The 26,910-nt window shown below is 38.0% G+C and overlaps 1 protein-coding gene across 4 annotated transcripts in view; it reads right to left on the reverse strand.

Moving 5' to 3' along the window:
- Positions 1-3,708: 3,708 nt before the first annotated feature.
- Positions 3,709-26,910, reverse strand: part of ZNF217 (zinc finger protein 217) — a 28,730-nt gene continuing 5,528 nt past the window's right edge. For 2 of the 4 annotated variants that reach the window (XM_075166542.1, XM_075166544.1), the window contains 5 exons: positions 15,657-17,444; positions 13,339-13,464; positions 10,876-12,468; positions 7,139-7,267; positions 3,709-5,839 (listed from right to left, as the gene is read on the reverse strand). In XM_075166542.1, coding sequence (XP_075022643.1) covers positions 7,158-7,267; positions 10,876-12,468; positions 13,339-13,464; positions 15,657-17,055 — 3,228 coding nt within the window. In that variant the 5' untranslated portion in view covers positions 17,056-17,444 and the 3' untranslated portion in view covers positions 3,709-5,839; positions 7,139-7,157. Of the gene's footprint in view, positions 5,840-7,138; positions 7,268-10,875; positions 12,469-13,338; positions 13,465-15,656; positions 17,445-19,263; positions 21,299-26,910 lie in introns of those variants that run through there. The other 2 variants (XM_075166545.1, XM_075166546.1) reach the window with 2 other exon arrangements.

The following is a 26,910-nucleotide window of genomic DNA, read 5'->3' on the forward strand; positions in this document are numbered from 1 at the left end:
ATTAGGTCATGACTTTCATAGAGGATTAATGAAAACATTTTATATGTGCAAAATGAGTTTTAAACACCAAAGTGTTCCATAACTATTTATTAGACAGATTTGCTCATACAAATAGTTTTGTACCCAAGATTCACTTAGAGAAATGTCTGTCTCATAGTGATGTATACCACATTATAAAATGCATCATTTAATTGATCATAAAATCTTGAGCAGTCAAAAATAATGGTAGCCAGCAGCTACACTGCACACTAAACCTGCTCTGTAGCAACACATTTCAGTAAATATTGATAGGGTGAGAAGAGAAAATCGGAGATAACGTTTCTGTATCTACAGATTTCCTTTGGTTCATCTCACTTGGTGAAGTTTTCTGGTTATACCGTGATTTCTGCTACATGGATTATTTAAATAGGTCAACATCTTTCTGCATGTTACGGTCTATTCTGGGGCAGCTCTGTGTTTGTTTTATTTTTATCTACTTTTATGCAATTGCTAATTAATTTAGGAATCTAAAGTAAACTTGCCTTAAGATGTATAGCACCTTCAGCATAGCGAGCTGCTCTGTCTCCTGACGGCTCATCTCTTCCTTTCGCTTGTTCCAGGTGGCTCTTCTTTGCCAAGACTGCCATCTAATGCCCAAACACACTCCCAGCTCTCGCTAGGAGGAGGAAACACGGCGCTGATTGCCTCGTCCAGATCATCTCTTGGTCACAATGCTGTCGAGAGCCACCCCTTTGTCCGCCCTGGAGCTTCCACCGTTAATAAGAGCAGGCAAGAGGAGCAATGATGGCTCTTTTTAGGAGTGCTCCACACACAGGCTGGAGGTAACAACCTTTCCCCATCTTACAGAAGCTGAGAGACATTGGTGAAGTGTTAAAGCACAGAGGAGGTGAATGGGAGGCTGCAGAGCCCAGCTCAGCCTGGAAGCCAACAGCCCCCCTGGGGAACTAGGGATAACCTCAGTGGAAGCAAAGGGAGGAAACTTCTAAAAAGGGAGCAGTATTACCAAAATCCAGTGTTCCCCGGTTCCAAGCTTCGTTATCCCGCAGAAAGATCCAGCTTGGGCCAGAGCTAAGTTTGTTACTTTGCATTCATGCAAATGTATATGGAAGGAATATGAAGTCGCTATATCTGCCCTAAGCAGATCAGGCTCAGTTCAACTAGAGCCAATAATAAAGCCAAGAACGGATGATCTGGGAAGATACCAATCTTTACATTTAACTTTTTAAAGAAAGAGATGGCGTACTTACAGATCAGTGGTCAGAACAGAGGCCAACATGGCAGTCTGAAAAGTGTTAAAACCAGAGCACTTCTTGTTTGTAAAACCATGCTCAACCCAGCAGCCTGCTGTCTCTGGAGTCATACACCAACAGCTACTAACAGCTACTGATTTTTGCCATATTTCACATATGACCCAATACTGGACTCAGTATCTATCAATAATGAACTCCGAACTAAATAAAACTGCATACCGTATAACCGACCCTTGTTACAGATAACAATACATGTCAAAATGGGCACTCTTTAACATGTAGTTACTCAATCTGCATAATTACACGTGGTAATCATGCTGTAGCATGTTTGGAAATGCTAGATCTCATTTTCCCCAGTATTCTTAAGTCATATGAATATCTTCTGTAGGAACTACTACTTCAGATGTTATAAATTAATATTAAGATGAAATTGAATTAAATGTACTGATTTTAATGTCATGAATGCACTCATAACTATTTTTTCCCCTGAGAACCATCTGCAATTTAGAGACTTGCTAATCCTAATTAAATGCACTTTTCTTAAGTGTGTGCAAATGAACAGAGAAATCTGCTCAGTAACACACTTGCATATTTTCCTCTTTCACAAAGGGGAAGAAGAAACTGTTTTGTGATTTAATATTAGATCTTCCTCGTAAGAGAAAATGAGTGTTGCTTCTTCATAACTTCAAGCCATACAGTAGTCTGACTCTGTATCTTAACTGGTAGTTCATCAAAAGCATTGGAAGAAGATCCCTCAAACAAGCGTTTATAATGCTGATCTGAACAGTTACAGTCACTGTAGAGAAACTGAATTTTAGTCATGCTTTCCAGCTTTTTAGATAGTACTTGGAGTCCTCCGATACCCTGCCTGGAGGCAACAAACACAACCTGGCACTCCGCAGGTTATTGTGCGAACCAGTTATCGCAGGGCTTCATTGGCATGAGGGGGGTAGAAACCACAGCGACCATGGGGTCAGGAGCACCTCTCGCCAACCCCTCAACTGGAGCAGCTTTATCAACACCAACAACAGTGAAAAGACACCCTGGATTTATTCACTGGCTCCATTTCTTTTTTGTTTTGGCCTTTCCCCCAAAGAGAGTCTCACCCTTTCAATTAACCCGACTTAGGCTAGGAATAATAAAGGAATAGCAGAAAAAAAAGTTTTAGCGGTATTAATGTAGCTCACAACTGAGAAACTAATTATATGACAAAACAGATATGGTAACACTGGAAAAACCACCTCCAAAATCCTACAGTTTGAAGAAGCAAGAGACTTGAAGCCAAAAGGACTTCTCAATCTTCAGTCGAATATCCTTGTACTAATTCTGAACCTTTAACAACTCCCTTTCGGTCACTCAGTGAGATTTGCTCTTTAATTTGACTTTTAATTCGACAGCTTGCATAGCTCACAAATTGGTATGGCAACGTAGGCTAAATGATGCCTAAAGTCACTGGAATACACATCTGTTGCTCAAAGTCAGTCTAGCTTATCTGTAACTACTGAAGGCAAAAAGAAGGACCCTTAGCACGCCTAAGAGGCACCAAAGGAAAGCCATGGTTAATAGTAAAAATGACTTGCAAAGCTCACACTTATTTCTTGTATCCTGCCTCACCCTGCTGTCACTCAGCGCTGCACAGAAGTTTCTCGATAGTCACGTTACCCTAATCCCAGCTGAATGACTCCAAGAGCCCTCGTTTGCGCCCCACAGGCACGGAGAACTAGCTGTTTGCAGAGCAAGTGACAGATCCACACACGACGTCATTTCGTTCAAGAAACTTGTTTAACCTACTTCCACAAACCTTATCATGGCAACAAGTGCCAGCCTAGCACAGGAATCAAAAGCTTAACCTGTGATGTCAATGAGGCTGTGGTCACTCGTGTAAGTGCCCTTAAATGCGGTTGATTGGGGCTCCCTTTCTCTCGAGGATGAGTTGCCTTTGACAAGTCTTTTCTAGGTGTCTTCCAAACTCATAATCTAGTTTTGAGATGTGGTCAGAGGTGTTGGTGAAGTCTGACACCTCAGTCGAGTTCCAAGAACACATCAGACCTAGAAATTTTTCAGAATGTATTTGGTTACAAAGATAGTTTAAGCCTATACAAATTCTGAAGCCTCACACACACACACACTCAAAAAAAATCCATGCTCCCCTTATAATTTCATTACTAGAAAGAATGCACACAATAACTCAATTTCCTTTCTTGAAGGAAAATAACTGAAAGAAACAAAAGGTTTCTTCACTATTTTAAGAGTATTCCTCTTACGCCTCACAGACTGATTTTCTGGGAAATCACTCAGTATTTTCATATAAGCAACTGAACAGAGCACGAATTTGGTTTTGGCTATTGGCAGGTTCTCCTTCCTCCTCCCCCAGCGGTGCGAGTATGACGAAAGGTCAAGTGAATATGAAATTCCAGGCAACTCATTTTAAGCTTTAAAAGCAAGACACAGAAACCAGTTTTGCAAAACACCAAGTCTATATTTACATCCACATGTAATAACATACTCAACTAAAGTGAAATACATCATAAATTAAATGAATAATGTGTGCCTACTGCTTGACGACTTCCGGTTTCAACAATTAAAATAAAACAAAATGGAATGAAATAAATACACAAACAAAAAAAAAAAAATCAACAATTTGTACCTCTATATATGCACTGTTATTTCCAAAGAAACATACAAAACCAGTAGTATCCCAATAGTTAATACTGATGGGCAAAGTGTATTCTGAAGTACAGGGCTGTGCTGCCATGAAATAAGAGTCTTCATGTTCATTTTTCCCTTCCAACCCCAAGACACCTACCAAAAAAAGCCTTGAGGGAAACTGTACCAGCATGAAGGGAGATTAAAAACAAACAAGTCTTAGGTCTGTCTGCTGAAACATCTTAAAAACCAGCCCCGTACATTTTAATCACAGAACCCCGTAAGGTACACAGATGATAGTTACAGCATGCATTCTATAAGACTCATTGAAAGATCACGCAAAAAAATAGATTAACCATTTTCCAAGTGAATTCATCTTCAAAAAATAGGCTATAAAAGTGCAAAACTAGGAAAACAAAAATCTAGTTTATGTACATATGGCTCAGCTTATGAACAGGAAAAAAGGTAAATAGTGTACAATTTCCTGATACACAGCACTTCATTACATCGCCAGTTTACAGAGACATTAAAAATAGGTCCCATATACAGGAACTAAGACATACAACTGGAACATCTCAAGTTGCATAATGAAAAAACAAGAGTTTCTAGGTTTTGCTATTTTACATTTGCTGTACGAGGGAAGAGAGCAAAATGAACAGTGCAAAATTTTTCATTTTTTGTTTTACTAAAATATATGGAAGTCAAAGCCAGGTACAGAAGAAATTAACTCTTAACTACAGGCTTTATGAGAAGCAACTAGGAACACAAGTCAAAATATGCAACAATTCTGCTTTACTGGCTGGTAACTGGCCGTCTTCCCTTTACAAAAATTAAACTGCATGTGCATTAGAAAAAACTCTTGTTGTCTTCACAAAAAAATAAAAGGAGATATTCTCCCATTTACCGGTTATTTCTCACTTATTTTAAACACCCAGCAGATGCTAAAACTCGACATCAAGAAGCTTCCAAGCACAGTCAAGCAGGCTACACCATAGCCACATCCCTTTTGAAGTCTGTAGATCCCATATTCATATTGCAAGTCTGTTTGTTTGTGACTTTACAGTTTGGATAAAGGTGCAAAGTAAGTTTTCCTCTAAATGTAACTGTATTGAGTTTAGTACAAAACTAAACATTTGAAACATTTAGATTAGTATCGTTTCTCATGAGAGTCCTAGGTATTTTCTGCTGTAAAAGTTTCTATGTTGGTAGAGATGCTCGTTTAAGAGGCTTCTCTGAAGAACAGGAACCAATGCCAAGAGAAGAATCTAACCATATTTCAGGAACACCACACTGAAATCCAAATGTCAAGTATTGCCTCATCCTTGCATTTAAAAATATGCTGGAAACAACCCCAGAGAAACAGATCCCTCCAACACATTATGGTCCTAACATATACAAGGCAGATCAGCATAATGTCAGCACCGTTGCTTTGATGTTCACAACATTTATAAACTGGGCAGTTTCAGACAGTTTATTTGGAAGTTGTTTTAAAAAAAAAACTAACATAGTTCAACAGAAAAAACAGATGAGAAACTTTCACCTTTATGAAAACGGAGCATTAAGCCAACAGGATTTCAACTTCAGTATTTACAGTTTACCTGAGGTGCAATGACTATATATTCTTTCCAAGAGAAACTCTTCAGCAGCGCTCAAGTATGTAAAAATATAATTCCTACCTAATATTTGGTCAATTAATTCTAATGAAAAATACTCAAAAGTCAATGTCAAGATATACATTCTCCACACACCTTCATAACCCAATTGTTTAGACTACTTTTTATGGCTATTTGGTACAAAATGTTAACAGAACCAGTATTATAAAACTGTAGTGTTTTTATATACAGTACAATCACAGCTTAGTTCAGTAGCTTTCACCATTCATTTTTCCTCAAGGGATGAACTGCAGGTATAACTCCATAGAACATGCACTTGTGTCTTTAGACCTAGGGGAAAAAAGAAAAAAAAAAGTTTTGTGGTATACAACTATAAAATAGTACAACACATTTTTTTGTTGTGAGGATTGTCTTTAAAACATAAAAGGAATTTCTTCCGCACCCTCTCATAAGTGTATTTAGAAATTGATATTGCCATATAAGGTCTGTGTCTTCTATTTGCCAAATAAAAGCTGGCAATCAAGCCTACTTTTGAAGATACTCAAGCCCCAAGTAGAAATACAGGCAGGAAATTGAGTTAGCTTAAAAAAGCAGAACGAGACAAAAATATGCTTAGTAGGGGGACAATAAAAGCAGTAAGATTAGAAGAATATCAAGAAATAAAGCAAAGTATTTTAAAAGCTGTCAACTAGATGTCAGATAGCTCTGCTCTCCAGATATGTAAAATCTTTCCACAGCAGAGTGCGTTGCTGGTCCAGGTGCTATAGCATTCAAGACACATCTCCTTAAATTTGAATGAGGAAAATTATCTGTAGCTCCAGGTTTGAAAAAAGCAGATATATTTATTTATAGTCTTATAGAGTACTTATCTCCTTAGCAGCTAAGAATGTTGCAAACACAATGGGGTTGTTAAGTTCTGAGATACAGCTACAGAACTGAAGAGATGAAGCACAGGAATTCCGAACACCAGGCTAATTCTTTTCACTTGACCTGTTTCCCTAAGAGGCTGTGCCCACCCCTCAGTCAAACAAAGGAAAAACTATTTGGAACAACCTCTCCAGTACACAAAGATAAACTGCCAAGGAGCTATCAGGAAACCCTTACTTCTCTATGAAATAATCCACCAAAAAGAAACTTGTTGTTTGAGGCAATCCTCGCAATCTTCAGAAGCTGTAAAATGAGTAATGTCTACATTTTCAGGAAGGACTAACCAACATAACCTCTCATAGGATTCAGGAACTGGAACTGTGATAACAGGCACTTCCTCTCATTTCTTGTTCTCCACTCAATGTTCCTCTGCCCCATGTACTGACTTAAGGGGAAAGCCCTTTCGTTGAACACTTCACACTGGTATTGTGAGTAATTAATATATTTATCTATTGTTAGCCCTTCCATTTCTTTTGGAAAAGGAGCATCTATGTACTTTTTATGCAAGCCATTACCACTATTCAAAATAACTAATGCTGCTACACCAGTATTTGGTTCATTTCCTAAGAGAGGAGGAGTTTGTATTTTCAGCTGTGCTGGTTCAGACTATCATAACCTCTCATCATGCTGTGCAGCAACCTTTGATGTTATGAGTACATAATGCAACATTTAAGTAACAATTAGTTCAAAAGGTTTGTTTACCGTTTCTTGAAGTAAATGATCAAGTCTTCTTGTCACTTGGTCGAAAGTGTGCATTACCAATGAAACTTTCATAACTTCGCTTTTGTAGCACGCTGCTAGATAAGTGTTGGTATGACACTGATCTCTTTCCTGACAAAAATAAATTTAGAGGAGTTAGAATTATTTCCTGCTAATCTAATTGGTCAGACATTCAATTGTGAGCAGGTCTATGTTAGCATCCAGAATCCCAGAATACCACAGAGAAATGACAAATATTAATTTAACAACTTTGTTTTAAGCTGTATAGACACGATGTCCATCTCTCCAGATTTTGCTCATTTGCAAGAAAGAAATATCTTTGCTTATCTCATCATACGGCAGGCTTCATTTTAAGAAGCTTTAAGTGCTGCAGTACGTTCTATAGCACGATGCCTACATATCCAGTTTCTGTACGTTTGAAAACTGAATTTTTGAATATGAGTATTTGAGAGGAAAAACAGGTATACTACATTATTGCCATCATAAATTATATGGCAATTGTGACACTTGAAAGAGTGTTAATATACATTTACTTGAAGACCTTTGTTGAGCAATTTTCAGTCTAGTATACAGGTAATTTCATGTTTATCTGAGACCATTAATTCAGATTTATATATGTGAAATCAATGCCTGTTCCATATTAAGTCTTATTAGCTTAAGCAAGCAGTCAAAAGCACGTCATAAAATTAAGGTAAAAAGTCAAGAATCATTACTCCCACAGGATACAAAAAGCCCAACTGCCATCCATATTCCGTGAAAGCTTTAAACACAGCACTGAAAAAACCTAGCGAGCTTTAATTAAATTAAAATGGCAAAGCTAAATTAATATTTCAACAGAATCTACAAAGCCATTGGAGTGTGTCATGAGCAATTGTCTTTAATTTGCAGCCTCTGCCAGATCAATCAGCCAACAGGTTATCCTTGATAGTATGTTGCCATTGCAAAGGCAACTAATTTGAAAATAACACAAACTGAGTGGTTTCAGAATGTTTCTGTCTCTTCAGGGCAACACAGAATGGCAGAGCTTACAAGCAATAACGGAAGGCATCATGCTTTAATCAAGTTTGCCAAGTGGAACATATTCTCATGACAACTTGATCCAGCATTTAACATGCGACATAACATGTTCATAGAACCTAAATAATGTCGCCACAAGCCACACAGGCCCTTAAAAAAGGTTTTGGCATCATGTTTCATAATATCACCGGAGTTCAATAAAAAGACTACAGAAACCTGCAGGTCTACACCTGCAGTACTTTGCATATGATATGTTACAAAATACATCTCTGAGGAGTTGCAACTTTTAGACAAACAGTTGTATTCAGCTTTTTAACAAAAAAAGAATTTGCAGAAACTTTCATCTTCACTGTCTCCACCCACATTAAAACTCGAATACTGAGAAGCTTGCCTGTCTGCTACCCTCCACCCTCTCAGACAACTATCAAGATTTGGGTTGGGTACTTCTGAGCAGAATGGTTGGAAAACTAGGAAATTAGCCTTAAAAGCCTACATTTCATTGCACAGGGCTTTTATTGAAGTTGCTAAGAAAACCCACAGATGGGGTCTTGTTTCACAAGTCTTTCTGATGTAGGTAACAGCCATAAAAAGTTGCTTTTCTTGCCCTGAGCCAGCACTGTGTAACAAACAAGGAAATCTTTATTTCCATGACAACAATATCGTCAAACTAGTTGCAGCCATAGTTTTCAGAGAGCTCTAAATAACAAGAAACAGTAGAAAGTTCTTGACTACAGGCTACTGTCTCCAGGCTTGTACCAAAGAAGAGGAAGAAAAGCCTACCGCAGATTTTTCTGGTAGACAGGTGGAGCTTTCAGAAGAAGAACAAGGTGGATTCCAATGAAGTCATTGTTTAAAAATAGTATTGCATCAACTGCTACTTCAGTAGGCTAACCTCACTAAGACTACTGGCAAAATAAGAGAATTTCCCCATCCCCAATGTACAGTAATGCTGGAAAGGAGCAAGACACTGCCCACCATCTAGTCCTTGGGATACAGACTTGTCTAGCTGGTTGAAGCTACAAGACTTTTTAACCTTCCCCTTCCTGTTTTCATGAAAATTTATAGGGTTTTATACAACATCAAGAGCATTCCCTCAAAATCCTGAATGTTCTATCTGCTCAACAGATAGCAACGTCATGAAGCACAAGTCCTTGGCCAGTGCAAGCTTTTAGCTGCTATCAACCATTAATTTTTAAAAAAAAAAAAAGTCTTGCAAAGAGCTGTAAATTCTACAACTGCATGAATGACTTCTGTGCTTAGAAAAAACCCTGTATGTATTTCATTCTCTCAGACCACTAGGAATCAAAAGACAGCAACAACATTTGTCCTTCTGCCCGTCCCTCTGCATTCTATGCATAACCTAGTGCCCATTTTACACTCCTCATAGCAATTCATGGTACAGTTGATGGTACACAGACAACGCTCTTCATGAAACTAGGAATTAACTCCATTTCACAACCACTTCAGTGAGTCAACTGTGATGCTGGCTTTTCCTTTATCCACTCCCTACCCAGACTGGAAACAGAACTGTAACACTTTCCTTCATCCTTCCGTAACCCACTAGCAAGCCTGAATATTTACGAAGCCCACAACCTTAAAACAAGCAAACAAAAACCAGAACAGAGTGAGCGAATACATTTTTTGCCACATAACTAAATGCGTATTTAGTATTTTGCAGTTTGCTCTGACCGAAGGTAACACACCCCTGCTTGTTATGAACCTAGACTACTTCAGAAGAATAATCTTACTGCTTCCAGAGAATGGGAGTATTCAGAGTTTAAGAACTTAGCAGAAACTTTAAGACTACACAGGGCATACACACTATTCATTTTTATAAGAGGATCTTCATTTCAAAATTCGAAGTCCTATATTTATAGCTAAGTCCATACTGACCTCAGCTCAAAGTCATAAATACCATCTTCTACAAATGGTCAGACAACTGATTAAATATCACCTAGCACCTATTAATCTTGGCCTCCTGCTAAGTTTTGAAAATGTTGACTAAGAACAAAACACAAAAAGCATGTATTTCATAAAAGTACCAAAGTTTTCCAAATACATCACAAAACATTTATCTCTGCTAGGCCCAGAATTTTCCACAAAGTATTACTACTTAGTGCAATGAGACACCATAATTAGAATAGCAGAAATATGTTGTCTTGATTTAACAAAGTATTTTGTTCCTACTAAAAACTAAACATTATAAAAACCCATTTAACAACAGAGGTATAAGATTTAAATCATAGTTTTATGATTTGTAATACATCCTTTTCTGCAATTGAAGGGAACAATTGTCCATGACAGCTTTTTTTTTTTTGTAAGAGGTTTTATTAATATTCCAGATGGTCCAAGACTTCTTGTATATTAAGCAGAAAGGCTCATTCCATATCCTGGATTAGTTAGCATGTCTGGAGTGCTCTGATGAGCAAACAATACATGTTTGCTATCAGAGACCCATGGCAGGGGGGAGGAAGGAACTTTAAATCCCTCTTTAAAATTCAGACCTTCCATGCCTAATTCCCCAAGCCAGGAGTTTGCTGAACCTGGATTTTAAATTTAAAATCCAAGCATTGACTGGACTTGGTGAAATGCTAAGTACAGCTTTATTTTCTCTGTTTCAAGGTGGGTACGCACTTACTTATATTTCATTCACCTTCCTTTGTAATGGTGTAAGACATTTAACTAGGAAGGAGATACAGTACCTTCTACTGTAGAGCTGGTTACTTGGCCATTGCTAGATCCACAAGAACTGTAAAGTGATCCAGAGCTATATGGCTCATAAGGTTTGAGAACAGTCAATACATTAGGAGGATCAACATCATCTGAATTCAGAAGCCCTTGTTTGGTTGGCAAAACAGAGGATGCAGGTTTGGTGCGAGAACATTCCTGAGGTAGCAGATTTGCATATCTGTTTGCAACACGAAATCTGCTCATTTCGTATCTTCTGTAATTAGCCATTGGAGAGTCAATATGTTCAACAGCTAACAGATTAGGTTTCATTCGTTTAGAAGACGTTTCACCATAGTCTAGATTTAGATTGCTCACAGATTTACTACAAAGATAGTCTCTTCCTCGATGACAAGACCAGGCAGATTCATTTAGGTGAGAGTCGAGAGCCCCATTCATACTGCTGCTTACTAGACCAGATTGAGACACTGGGACACTTAGAGCTTTTACTTTAGATTCAGATCTTTTTACTCTGTCCAATACTGGAGAGATACTGGAACTGGAGTGCATTTCTTGCTGAGGTTGTCTATAGCTATTTGCCTGAGCTCCAATATTACTTTGCTGTTTATGAAACTTGAGGTTACTTGGGGCTGTGCTGCTTGAGTCAGTCACTGAAAAGAGAGGGACTTTGTTCTGTGGAGGGTGACATTGTTTAGCTTTCCCCGTTTGCAACAGTTTTTGCTGTGTAGATGGGGAAGCCTTACTTTTATTAGAATTAAGAGACAGAGGAAGCACATCTTTACCAAGCAGAGCTGGAGGGCATCCAGTGCGTCTGGCTTTAGCTAGAGCTTTGCTTCTACAGCCATTTTTGTTAACGGTGTCAGGATTGTATTTGTGCATCAGCCTCTGGTGCATCATTAGGACTTCCGGGTAAAATGTTCTGTAAGTACAAAATGGACAGGTGCTGGGTGCTAGTAGGCCTCTAGTTGAAACCACTGAACATTCTTGTGAAGACCCAACAGATAAGTTCAAGGGCTTTTCTTGAGAGTCCACCATAGGTTTGTGTTTGTAGTTTTCAGTGCACTCTCGCACATCATTCACATTTTTTCCATCCTTTAAAGCACAAACATACTGGACGTCATCTCCCTCTGATGCCACAGAAGCCTCTCTCTCTCTTTTATGAGGAACATTGGGCTGAGCTTCTTTTGTTTCCTTCTCAGCCTTTAGTTTTTCCGGGTAAGGAGTGGACACATTCTCGTGTATTTTATTTGAATTGGTACAAACGGAACCTTTGTTCAATTCCCTAGAATTATTTTTCATTTTTAAAAGGACTGTGCTGCCTATTGCATTGTTCAAGGACAGAACTTCCTTTTGCTGCTTGGTAGGGGGGCAGCCCTCAGCATCTTTGGCACAATGAAAAAGCCTCTTCGAATTTTTGGTTTCTTGAGCACCGTCAGCAGCCAGCAAGAGCTCCGTCTCCTGACTCTGTAATGAAACTTTGCTGTCACTTTTCACGTCTGCTGCACTATCAGCTTGCTTGTCCTTGTGATGCCTCTCTAAATGATACCTCAGTGAAGTTTTCTGTGCTGCTGCGTACTCACAGAATTCACATTTGTACGGTTTTTCACCTGAAACACAGTTTTATCAGTAAATAAGTTTGATACAATTTGATTTGAAGTCTTGAATACAATTAAAGACAAGGGAATAATGTAGACTGCAAAACAGTAAAATAGATTTTCCTTTCCCCTTCCACATACTCATAATTCTCAAACTCATCTAAATCATTTAAACAACTACATCTTACTGCTTTTACTAGCTACAGTGACATCTTCTGGCTACGATGAAGATATTTTCCACACGTTGGCTATGTACGGAGATGGTAGCTGACAATATGTTTGGCAGAGATAAGCAAGAAGTATAGCTGTGGGTCAACTCCAACAATTTGTAGCCCTTGATCATACCACAAGTATGCTATTCAACAACACAAACAGTTCATCTATAAATAGAGCTGTTTCAAAAGAAACTGGGACATACATTAACAGAAGTAGAAAGAGTTTGCCTGGCTATGGAAAACAAAGTTGAACTGAAAAATAGACACAGCTTTTTCCCAGGTAGCAGCAACTGGCAGAAAATCAACTTAGTACTTGGGAAATGTTTGGGGTTTTTTTTAAAAACAAAACACAAAACCAAAAACAAAACCCACTAACTTTTTGCTAGACTGCTAAAAGCAGAAAGAATTAAAAGTTTTAAAATATATTGTATTCTTAACAGTACTTAATGTAATTAGCCCTATTCAAAAAGATTTACACTTATGTAAATAATTAACACCTTCTAAGAAATTTCAATTGGAATTTTTTTTTTTTGCATTAGAGAAAACTTTGTTCTTAATATCAATAATTTTGAAGGCAACTTCTGTTTTTCTTAAGCGAAACCAAATATTCCATCCAACTAGATTCAGCAGACTTCCTTACCCTCCCACAAAGGTGAAGCCCATTTACCTGTATGAGTTCTGAGATGAATATTGAGGTAATAATTTGAGCGAAAATACTTTCCACAATAGCTGCATTCTCTGGAGGCTCCAAGGTTTTTAACTTTTGCTCTTTCCAAACCATCTTCATTTTTATCTTTGGGAGAAAATATAGCTATATTATGAAGAGCAAATGCAAATTTGGAGTCTCATTTAAAACTATGAGTAACTAACTTAACTGCCTTTAAGGAAAAACACAGAATGATGAACTGTTGTCAACTCCTACAGTCTAGGAGCATCTTTGGTTCTGTACTGCTGCACACTTAGCAATCAAAGAGCAAAAGAGTTTTAAAAGTTTCTGTCTGCGTCACATAACACTGTGGTTAGTGGCTGTAGTGAAGAAGCCCCAGAGAACAAACAACATGCAAAACTAGGTCTCAAAGAAGTTTAAAAAAAAAAATTATCTTTACTGACCTATAGGAACCTGATGGAGAATGGCCCATCTCAAAAATTCATACAGGTTATAAACTGTATTCTTTTATTAAAGGGAGTGCTTGAATTAGTAAGTGTAAGCATGATGATCCAGACTGTAAACCTGCTCTGCGCACCATGGCAAAACACAGGAAGGTGTTTTGGGGAAGGAAGGCAGCAAGGAAGATGGGTTTTCTTATTAATTGTAATAACATTATTATTATTTCTCTGCTAATCAATGGAGAGTTGTGCCTGTATAACAACATCCTTAGATTTAATGAGTAATCTTTCGCTAGAAGCATTAATGCTTAAGCTTTGACAAACATGGGAGTAGGAAAGTGACAAGGGGGCTATTCTGTGAAACATGTATTCAAGGAACAAATTCACAGATTAAAAACTGGTTCCACTCAAGTGTAAGCAGCAGCAGTTACCACTGGAGGGCGGCAAGTACAGCATAATGACTAACAAGAAAGGGGAGAAAGCTTACACACAATACACCATTCAAATCAACATGATTTCTTTGGCAGGTTGAACTGAAAAAACATCAAGACAACTTCTGTAAAATACCCAAGTCAAAACTGACTAGAAAGCCACAGTGGGAAGAGAAGGAAGGAGTCGCTTTGCTTGACTAAGATGTTAGATACATCACAGATAGCTTAAAACAGTTCTCTGAAGTTCCTACATGTTAGAAAGCTTTTATACTGGAAATGCCAAGTATGGCTAAACTATGGCTAAGACAAGCCATAGCTGTTTTAAACAAACAGATAATGTCTCAATAAGCATGACTCAGCATCTCACAATGAAAGCTGTTGTAGTTTAGGATAAGACACTGAGAAACAAAACAAGCAAGTTAACATTAGGTAATAATTCCATTCCTTTGTTACTGGAGGCAAAATAAAGGGCTGCACATTACCAGAAATGGAAAAGTCAGTCGCGTGTGCCAGGACATTCTGTACGTTGTGTCTTTTCTTGAGATTATGCAAGTGTCTGTTCTTTAAATTCAGACTCAAAGCATGTCACACACAAGAGTGCTAGATTAGCTAGAAGACTTTTCGCTATTCCTTTTTGTCCCCAGACATGCTATCTTTTTCAATTAAGGAATCATTCATATCACTTGTTTTTTTAAGACACAGTGAGATGCAGAATTAATCCTGGGTAACACACAGATTGAGCCCACCTCTTACATACGTGATGTCCACATATTAATAGCCTGTGTGCATGTCCTTACGCAACTCATTTAAAATTGCTGGTTCTGACATTTAGGCTTTCAAGTTACCTACCATTCAAAAGAAACATACAGCCTGCAGTTTGATAGAAAAAGTTTGGAATTATTCTTTACTTCTCAGGATCTTAACAACTGCTAGTATTGAGCACTGGACATTTTCTGCCCTTTCTTACAAGACACAGAAAAAAAGTGAAACCGCAATGATTTCTTCAGAAATACTATTTGTAAAAACATGTGCTGAACAAGAAGGTATATGCAACACTCAAAAGCATCCAGTAAAACTAAGAATCTTGCTATTGCGGGGGGGGGGGGGGGGGGGGGGGGGGGGGAGGGAGAGGGAGACAAGGGGTAAGTAAACAGTGACTTTTCCTAGACTGATTGTTATTAAAACTATTTCAATGATTCCAGTAACCCAAATCATAACTGCAAGAAGGCCTAACACAACTTCAAAAAAAATCTCAAAATGGCAGTGTCAGAGCCTTTCTTTCCCTCTCATTTTTCTCTTTTCCCCTTCCCCCAACATAACATTTCATATCTCTGGGCCAAGTTTTGAAAAGATAACTGGAAGGCAAGATGCATTCTTTGGCTCTAAAGGGTTCCTAAACACTACAGTAACAGCTATTTCGAACTTACGTGCTCAGAATGCTACTCACCTAAATGAAGTGTTTCTGGAAGCCCGTCTTCAGATCCATCTTCAGAGCCTCCTTCTATTCGTTCTCCTGCTCCATTTTCATCCAGGCTTGCAATTATATCACCACAGTACGTCCTTGAAGCAGCTGAAGTCTCTCCATCAGTCCGCCTGTCTCTCTTATGTACTCTGGAATGAAGGACTAGCTGGTGGTATGTTCTGAAGGCTTTACCACACTCTGAACAGTGTGTTGGTTTCTCTTTGTTCTGGGACAATTTAGAATCCATCTCGATAGAAGGCACTTCACCACCAGGATGTTTCAATTTGTCTTGGGATAAGTTACCATTCCCTGTATAACTGCTGTTTTTATTTACTTTTGACTTCCCTGTAGTTTCAGTCTGGCTACCTTTATTTGCATTCCAAATTTCACCGAGTTCTTCTTTATCAGAAGATGAATCATCGTTGTCTGTACTTCCTTCTTGCCCTGGTTCTTTAATTTGGCCATGGCCAACAGCAACTTTACCTTTGGTAGCCAGCTGCCATGCTTGATATGTGTTGAAAGGATCTAGTTCAGCTATCCATTTCACAGGTTTTTGTGATTTGTCATTTTCTGGAACCAAGTTTGGTCTTAAGTTCAAGAATCGCAAAAATTCCTCTCTTTGAGACGTTTCTTCTGCATTAGGTTCACCAGTCACTTGGGGGCTTTCACCACTGGGTACTGATTCTTTGGTGTGCACTTTACTGTGCTCAATTAGAGTCTCTTTATTGAGAAATAGGAAACCACAAACCATACAAATTTTGTAAGGTGACGTTACATTTTCAGTTACATGCTCCTGCACCACCTCATTTATTGTTATGGGGCTTTCAGAACCTTGTTGGTGCTTGTTTCTAGAACCAGGCTTTCCAGTATGCGTTCTCATGTGATTTTTGAGAAACCACGGCTCTTTAAATCTTCTTCCACATACATTACACCAATACGTGAAAGAATCTTTATGCTTTTTCATGTGTGCCTCAACATCAAAAGCCTCATCAAATGTTTGTCCACAAACTTCACAACTAAGTTCTTCACTGTCCTTTTCATTGTTCGGTGAAGGCAAATTTGTTCTTACTTGACATTTATCTAGAGGACTAAGATACTCTGCTTCAACACGCAGGACAGCTGGTTCACAAAGAGTGGGCCTATGCTGAGTTAAAACATGCTTACCAAGTTCTTCAGGATGTTTAAAAGTCTCGTCACAAAACATGCAGTCCAGAGGCATGCATCCCTCAGCTTGCATGAGAAACTTTTCTTGCAAGCTTTTGTAAGAAATTGTGTTTGTTCCTTTTATTGTCATTGAGGCATCATTATTCTCCATCTGTGCACCAACGGTACTGGCTATTCCATCCGGTCCATCCATGTATGCCAAGAGAGGCTGAGTTGGCATGTTTCCTACGTTCTGTTCCCTATTACGTGTTTTAATGTAAGGTTTCAGTTCTTTGGGGATGCTCACTGATCACAATAAGGACACTTGTAAAGTTCTCCAACATGTGCTTACAAGTCTGCTAAGCTAAAAGACCTCTGCCAGGAAAAAGATTTTTTCCACAAGCAAAGAATTATTTCTTTTTAATTTTTATCTGTGTTCACACATCACTGAAAGCATATCCATCGGTGTTCTCAGTGATGGAATGAGGTTTTTTCAAACTATTTCTTCTGATTTTTCAAGTTGGTAGAAACACTCAGTTGCACTTAGTTTTTTTGTACAAACATTTCAAATAGTTGCATTGGGCAAAATACACTCAAGGACAAGTTCAGTGCCACAAAGAATTCCAGCACCTGGAGAAGAGAGAAAATAGTCAGACTTTTCAAAATAAAAGGAAGTTATTGTCTTCCAAATAATGAGAGCATTAGGGCTACAGAATTATTGAATGCTCTTGAACACAGAAGGCTCAATAAGCAGTCAAGGAGGGACAGCTAGAAGACACTCTGGTCACTTTTCTACCCACCGCAGTTGAAATAGTATAGTCTTGAACATCCCTGTATTCCATTAGCTGGGGTTCTGTATTAAGATTGCTATACAAAAGCAATACTTTGTCTACTATCTATTCTAAACCTACTCTTATCCAGTTACATAAAGCTGCTGAAACTGTATTTCAATACATAAATTACGGAATTCATAACAAGTAAATGCAGCAAGCCAAAGTAACCTTTCCTTGAACCTGTGAAACCAGTGTTTAGAGGCACAGTAAAACTTTACTTGTTTGTTCTCTAAAGGCTGTTGAGCAAAAGACTTTTCCCCCCCCTCAAGACTAGACAGCTTGGAATTAGCTTTCATAGTTCTGGTACACAGTAAGCGTCAGCACATATCTTTGTATTAAGTACTCAAAGCTTTTACGATCATTAACAGATTTACAAACTCTGTGACAATTTTGGGCTGGCACAATTAGATCATCTCAAAGTTTGAAATAAACTAATGATACTGTTTCTTGAACAGGAATTTAGTATTTAAATCATCCAAGAAGCCAACTATTACACTTAAAAAGGAAACTCTTCTAATTTCAAATTGCATGCAACAAAAAAATGTTTTATTGATTATACTCAAAAGGGAAGGTTTAAGATTCCACAGGATTAAAAAGGGTTATAATATAGTTAATCACAACTCCAATTTAAATCTCTAAGTCTAGAAGAGTTATAACATCTGCTAGCAGCAATTAATGGCCACCACTCTTTGGGCTGTCAAATTATAGTATTGTGGAATTCAGGACTCTGCTTCATCAAGTTTTTGGATAAAGGAAAAGTCTACCAAACTAATACAGGACCATATAAATTGAAGAGGAATCATTCTGCAATGAGGCACATTTCCAAACTCATGAATATCTAATGAAAATAATGCATTCAAAATTTTGACTCAAACTTCACACTTTCGCAAATTATTTCATAAAAGACAGCTGGCCAGTGATTCACATTACTTGAATTAATATTTTTCAAAACACAATATGCTCTATAGCTCTTATAGCAGAAGACAGTATGGGCAAAGTAGGGTTTTAAAATTCATTTCAACTTCCACCTCTGTCTTGTTTTTATTTGGAAAAAAAATGGAAACATTTTGTTTCATTTCAGCCAAAGAAAGGGTAACAATTCAAACACAACCCTGTAATAGTTCAGGCTACAGAGATTTCCATGACAAGTAGTTGTAGCAGGTAAAGATGTGGGTGGCTATCTATGCAGCTGAGGTTACTTTCTCCAGCCTTTTCTGATCAGTGGTGCCAGTCAGACAGAAAAAGGTGGTCTTAAGCCATTAAATCTTAAACCATTTCAGTAGAAATCAGCCACCAGAACTTGAACTGTTTATGCAGTTCCGTGGCCCAAACATGTTTGCAGATAACGCTCCTGTAAGGCCACCTGCTGGCAGAACCAGTATGTCCAACAGCCATGGGAAGACAATGTTCAGGGCCTTTAACCAGCAACTACCTCTATCTACAGAGCCAAGGTTTGATATGATGCCTGCAACTATATTGGATACCTTTACCTACCACAGAAGAGTCAAGCCCAGGCAAGATAACCACCTGGGAAAGGAAACATGACAACACATTGCTAGGAGTAATAGATCCAACATCTCAGAACACTTTATTCACTCATTGCACTACAGTCTTACCCTGAGAATACTCTTTGGTTTTAATCTGAAGAGTTAGCAGCTCCTTTTCCACCATCATACAGACAACATGCAGAGCCTAATGAAGATGGGTAAAAAAACCCACCAGAATGCCAATACAGAATAAAATTCTTGTTGCCAGTTGCTTGTCTTCCATTTTTTTCTGTTTCTCCAGAGTTTAGCATCTTCATTGTTCAGTCCTCTAATCCAGGTCTAGACAATGATCAAATCTACCACCAAGAAGCTTCTAGCTTTTTTTAAACCCAAGTTGTTTCAGGACTGGGCCAAAGACTCATCATATGCTGTTAAACAGGAATGGAGGGATCTTTGGGCGGGGGTAGGGTAGAGAGTTTAGGAGGGAACAAGCCACTGGCTGACAGGTTGATAGCAACAAAATGTGGATTTTCTGCAGCCAAAGTCTCTTTTCTAACTATGCCCTTTATCCCCATTTTCAGTTTTAACACTGCCGTGATTAACACTTCCTCTGTGCATAACGACTCAAAAATGTTTTGTAATAGGCAGGTTCAGTCTATGGTGCGACACTTCTGAATTGCTTCTATTGCTGCCTTTGCTTTTGCCTTTCTACCTTCCCAGTTTTAACTTTCTGGCTTTCACTCACCCCCTTATAGGCAGGTGGAGAAGCTATAATAAAAGTTTGAAGCTGAAGTATTCAAAAAGCTTTCCCTTTTGTAAAACATAAGGAAAAACATATCAAAGGGTGCTGGTTCGCATGTTTTACTTCATGTTTCAACTTGCCATTTTGTTCTATTTCTACTGTAGTTTTAAGAGGTATTTTTTACACAACAGGTTAACATGCTGCGGCAAAGCTCATGTGCATAAATGGTGACTATCTGCCTGAAAGTAATTTATTTGCAAACCAAAAATGAACAGCAACTTTGAAAGACTTCTGAATACCAATAATGAATATCCAGGTGAGATAAAAAATTGAACAAACTTAAGATTTTAATGCATTTACATTCAGAGCCACAGGTAAGTGCTCTGCAGTAATAGGTATAAGAATCATCCTACAAAAAGGCCAGAGGCATTTCTGGGGTATGAAGTCAGAGCCAAATGCCAGAGTGCCTAAAGTCCCATGTACTGAATTACTAAGATTCATCATCAACTATTTCCTTGCTAGTGTCTACAAATACAGAAAAAGGCGATTATGCTTTATTACGCTCCCCACTTCGAGGCATTACAACATATACACAATAGAGCAACAAGAATTAAGTCACTGTAGAGAGGAGAGAGATGAAAACCAGCAGAAATCCACCCTCCACAGCATTCTGGGATGAGGATAGAAGAGACACCCTTTTAACAGGGACTACCACACATGGTTCTACTCAAACCTAACCTAGGATAATACAAACATTTTGTAAAAACCACATGCTTGAAAATTAGAATTTAAGGGACAGGCATAGATCAAATCTAGAGAAGGCCCTAGGTTGGTCACTGATGTGTGAAAAATCCACCTCAATCAATCAATAACATTTTCTCTGGTAAGCCCTTTGAAAACAGGTCTGTTTCAATCTCATCTCATTTAAATGTATCAAAGCAGACATCACTCAGCTGTCTAAAAAACTAAACCTGTCCTCACAACTGCACATATAAATACAGAACACCTAACTTTAAACTCCTCTCATGATCCATGTGTTAACAGGAGTTTGGATCCAAATTTTATTAGGTATCAATAGGTTTGAACAAGCCCTTTGGAGACTTCTTCCATGGCTCTTCAAAGCACTTTACACACCTCCACCAACCGGTGTTAGTTGCTGAATGCTTTTCAAACTTTCACTGTTTTCAGTAGGAGGCTCTGAACACTTTTGAAGGACTGGCCACAGCTCATCCTCTAGGCAGCATTGCAAAGCAGAGCAAGATATTCCTGTTTTAGGAATCCGAAATGCCTATTTGCAGTTCAGGCAACTATTGTTCTTGGATATACCATCATATACAGGAGATAATACCTATAGACTGAAAAAAATTTGCAGGTAGCATTTCTGAAGAAAACCGCAGATGCAACTAGACAGAATTCTATTTAAACTGAGAAGAAAAAAGATAATACTACTAGAGTCAGAAGGTGAGCTACAAAGCTCTAGTCTTATTTTTGTATCTGGTGATTACACACTTCACTCTGATTAGATATATGGCTTTTACAAGTAGGCATGATTTTATGCTCTCACTGTTTAGACAAGCTAACACATGCTGAAACTACAAACCAAGTATCTACACTAGGATTTTATCCATTATTAACAAAACCTTTCTTCCTAGTGAAGATAATATTATGCCCTGGATTTGAGGACCAAAAATGTTGATTAATTACATTCCTGTTATTCAAAACCCTGTAGGCAGCAGCAAAACTGTCAGGAGTTGCCTTAATTTTGTACTATTGCTTCCTTGGGAAAGTGGACAACCTGCAGTTTTGACAAGCACTGTAACTATTTGTGGCTGAAGGTCTGTATATTAGCTCAACAAAAAAATACAAGTACCTGGGGTTTCTTCTGTTGTCTTTCACTTTCAGCAGACAAAAGAACAGACACCAGTATCAGTCAGAGATATTGAGTAAAGGAGCAGAACAAAACAGGAAATCCTTCCTTCCAATAGCTGAAAAGCGATAAATTTTCTACAGATTAAGTCAAGGTTGAAAATAAAGAATGACTATCCCTTCTCACAATAAAGTGAGTCAAGAAATCTTGACTTCTGACTCCCCTATCCATTTGTAAACATCAACATGCATCTCACACCAGAGTCCAGGGCCCACATGTGCCAGTGGTTGCTGCAAATGCCTTGAGGTGAACAAGCAGGTCAGGAGGAACCTGTCTTGCTCAGCACACCTGGACATTTCCTAGAGTGGTCTGCCCAGAAGTGGCAAGTTCTTCTCAACTGCAGGATGCCACCTATTGTACTTTATTCCTCTAACAGTCCAGAGCCTGAGCATTTAGCAAAACTTTAGTTCACAACTGAGTCATATTTGCCTATATGGCCTTTAGTCAAATATTTCAACAGGTTTGCAGCAATATCCATTATATTTATAAACACCACAAAACATATATAAATAAAGATTGAACTGGACAGATGAGAACATCTTGTTTTCATTGCACTTGCCACACAACCTGAGAACCAAACCAAAAAGCTGTTGCGTATAAATGGATTATTAAAACAGAGAAAACTTTAATTAAGTGCCTGTAGAGAAGTTTAATTTATTTTTATTAAATTACACAACCAAAGACGACATATTACAGTCTCAAAGATTTCTTTGGGAAATGACCTATCAGTAGTAATTTTATTGCATTTCTACTTCCTGCATTTCAAAATTTCCATGAATATGTAATAAAACCTCTAGACACACCTTTTAGAGAATAGCAAAGTCTAACCATTGAATTTCTCATTTTAAACACTACAGAGTACTGGGAATAAAAGTTGCATAGCTAGTATCAGGAAAAACAACTACACCTTGCTAATTCTGTGCTAGCAAAACTATTGTTAAACTGTAAAAAGCAAGCTGGAACAATTACAGAAGTTAACCTAGTTGCTGCAACACTTTCTTAAAAACAGAAGTGAGAAAACTAGAAGAGTTACAACTAAGAATATGATACTTAGTTACTTTTCTGTATACTAGAAGATATGTACTCAGACACAACCACCTCAATACACTGTTAGCAGATCCTTAAATTCAAGACCAGTAGCAAAGCTATCACTGTTTAAGAGATGACCAGAGTTTCTTTCACTATCCTACTAAGGTTCCACAAGGTTTCAAGTCCTACATAATCCATAAGCCAGCAAAGAACTAAAAACCCATACTCAAAAACCCACCAGAGCGCCAGCTGCTGCCTATTAAGTACCTTAATTATTACTGTGTCTATTTGACTTGAGAAACTTTCATGTAACTCTCAACTCCACTTTAAAAAAAAACATTCAGTTTTCCTCATGTTTCAAGAAGTTCCAGGATATTACAAGTCATTTTACATGAAACATTTTCTCTTGGTATGTTTATACCTCAGAACAGGTTGCTACTCTTTGGCGTTGCTAATGAAATAGATTTTATTCTGCTGACTGCTTATTGGAAACCACAAGTTATTTAAACACCTTTTTTATTTCAATCCAAAAGTTTTGCTTTTTCAGAATAGTTGTTCCAGTTCTATCTAATGAACATAAATAAAATGAACCAGTTAACATCACTTTTTCCTCTTTGAGACCACAAATAAAAACTACCTTATGGATATTATCTGTTTTGTCTGGGCACATCTATATTCAGGTATAATATTGATCATAGGCAGAGTAGCTTATGCATAAATAAATACAACTTCAAATTCTCAAATAAAAGCCTGAGCTGAGGCTGAACTTAGCTTATTTAGAGCATCTGTGTTGTTTTTTTTTTTTTTAATACATATATATCATTGCATAAAGTTAAGCCAGTTGCACCACACCTAGTACACACAGGATATTAAGCAGAAACACCATCCCCAAGTAGTTGCTAACAATATTCAAGAGCTCCAAACTCTGAAGATAGTACCTGTGGTGTCCTAGGTTGTGTGTGTAGTGTTTGCAGAACCCACCAGTGACAATGGCTCCATTGTATGAGCAGTACTAGTGTGCTGTGGCCTTCATAGGCTCCTATGTTTAGTCAGAAAGTGAAGCAAAGTGTCATTGTGAGGTTCTAATTTATCAATTGCTCCAAAACATTAGTCAGATTTCCAAACATCCACAGCATGAAATTTCAAGATTGTCTCCACAGGTATTAGGGTTTTTATGGCAACCACATAACTTCCTTTCTCCATTTAAGAAGAAACGCATACATGTCACACCTCACGCAAGAAGGTGTTTTCCTGTATTAGATAGAAACGTCTTTCCTACCCCAATTTGAGGGAAGGATAGGCCCTAAATCTAGGGAAGATGACACTATTTGCTGCGTAGACTGTGACCTTATTTCTGAAAGAGTACAACTGCCCATCTGCCTATGACTTAAGTTAAAACGCTCAAAAGCTAGAAAAGTCAGCACAGATAAAACATTATTTTGCAGAATAGCAGAAGAGACAGCTTTTCTTCATAACACGACATGAAGCCAGTAGCTTACTCTTCATTACTGTGCGTTCTATTGCTTTCTAGGGAAGGGAAGAGCTACTCCCTTCTATCTTTGAACAGTAAATCATTTTAACACAACTTCCCAGTGTATTTCTTTGTTAACAGAGAAGCACGTGAGTACACCTAACATTGTTTCTCATCCACACGTTTTTATACCAAGTGTTCAAGTAGAAACATGTTTTTAAATAAAGTTTGTTAACAGTTCAGTCTGATAAAGAACTAACATGAGTACCTTTAAAGGAAATGGAGATTTAGGGGGAGGAAGGGGAGGAAGAGAGTTGTTTGTTTCAGTTGCAGGAAAGATCAAAACGAAGACGTTCAGGTTGAAAAGAGAACATAAAAGATGACCCCAAATTGGAATTTCCACTCCCTAAATCTGCAAACTTAAGTCCCCTTGTTAGTCTTCATCCTTCAGGCTTGAAGTTTTCAAAGTTATCCTGAACTTAAACTCTTAGAGGGGTTTTCATGGCTTATCTTTTTATCCTAAGAGAGAGGCTACTCTCTTTTCCTCAGTTACAGTCCCTTCTAACAATACTACAGAGCTTTCCAATGCAATGATACTAAGACAATTCATAAAAACAGAAGTGAAGAAATGGAGACATATACACCAGAATGCAAGAACGTTATTATCCAGGCATTTCTCCACAAACACTTTAGAAAGATTTTGTATTGAAAGCTCTTTTGTAGTCAGATAAGACTTGCATGTGTGTCTGTCATTTTCCCCCTGAAGTCTAGCAAACAGGATTTTAATCACCAGTGGAAAATAACTAGTAGTTAATAGCGAACAATATTAGGAAAACTCCCTCCCCCCATTTCAGACATCTATACTAATAGAAACAAAGGATATCCTTTCTCTAAAAAACCTTTTCCTGTGGAGTCCCTTTTTCTTTAAGGCTATATGTCTAACAGTGTTTTGGCAGAGGATGGATGAGCTGAATGTGTCTCCTCAGTGAACTGAATGCCTCTTCTATCAAAAGATGTAATTATTCCTTTTAAAGCAGAGAACATATAAGCTTGCATCATTTTGCACATGTTTTTCCTCCACTGAGCAAGAGCAAATATAAAAGAGACTAATTCTTGGCATTAAAGGAGGAAGTGCTACAAATAAGTATTGACTTTTAAAGTTCAGAAGGACTGCTCTAACAGCCAGATTTTTTCCCCTTTTTTCCCCTCTGATTAGGAGAGAATTTCTCAGGAACCACAAACCCAAAATGTACTTTAGACAATATCAAGTGGCCAACACCTGTTGTAGAAAGACTGAAAGACACAAGAGCAATCCTATTTTAAATGAGTCTGGGACACATTTCACCACTGCTATAAGATGATGCAACTTCATTAAATCAAGAAGTTACATGCACTTAAACTGGCAATGACCCCTTACCTTACAAAACAGTTTATTGTTCTCTCCACAGCAGGTAAAGACTCTCTTGGTGGAGTGAATGATACATTTTTATTGTTGAGTCAGTCTCACCTTACATAGACTGCCTTATATGTTTAGTCTTGGTTTTTGTCTGAAAGGAGATATTTTCAGAGACCTTAAAAGCAAATTTGACTTTTTTTACTTCTTGGCAGAAGGATGTTAGGTCTCTCCAGCGGCCACAACTACAAAGAAGTGGTAAATTCAGAGTTTACCAAATTAGACTTAATTCCTTATTACTCAAGAGCCAGGAGATCCTCTGTAGCAATTATAGGCAAGTTGCACCCCTTTAGGCAGCATAGGTGAAATAACAGGAAAAGAGATTCTTTTACCATTCCTGAATTTGAGAGACATAGTCACTTCCAAAGAGTTCACTTTGTTAAGGTCATTAATTTTCCCTAGTGCTCTCACCTGACTTCAACTCTGAATCTAACTCTTACCCAACACAGCTCAAACCCCTGTAACTTGGAAGAAAAAGCAGCAACTTCTTAATCCTCCCCTCTGCACAGCACAGACTTTGAAGTTGTCACTTTCAAACATACCCACAATTATGTATTTGCAAAAATCAGTCTTGAAAGATGGAGAAAGGTACACAGTCCAAGGGAAAGACATTTACTTCTACTTAAGTCATCCCCTGGACTAGCATCTGAAGATACCAAAATAGAAAAGTGCTAGAAATAGACACTTCAAATAGCTGTCTCTTTTCTTCCATGCAGGTGGGAGATCTTCCAGAGACCCACATAGACTGATGGAGACTAAACCTTTTTAATTGCCTAGCATTACATTATCTCATACCAGTGGACTGAAGGGATGTATGTGATAATGTAGTCCAACATACCGGGCTTCACAGTGCCAAACTGTCCTAGAAAGGAGAGTTAGCATCCACAAGAAACTGACCTTTCAAACAGGCAGTAGTTTCATATACAAATTTTACTACCATAAGAAAAAAAAAAAAAAAGACTAGAAACAAACATTAAAGCTACACAGAAATTGTGGCTTCTCCAGACTACCTTTACATCCGTTTTCCTTACAAGGTACTAAACATCATAGTCTTTGGAGTACATCTAATTTGCTTCTTCCTACCTGTGTAACAAAAGAAAGAGAGGCTGACATAACCCCAAGGATTTCACCCAACCAGTTCTCAACTATCATTA

This window comes from Calonectris borealis, chromosome 17 (genome assembly GCF_964195595.1).
Source record: "Calonectris borealis chromosome 17, bCalBor7.hap1.2, whole genome shotgun sequence".
Taxonomy (NCBI): domain Eukaryota; kingdom Metazoa; phylum Chordata; class Aves; order Procellariiformes; family Procellariidae; genus Calonectris; species Calonectris borealis.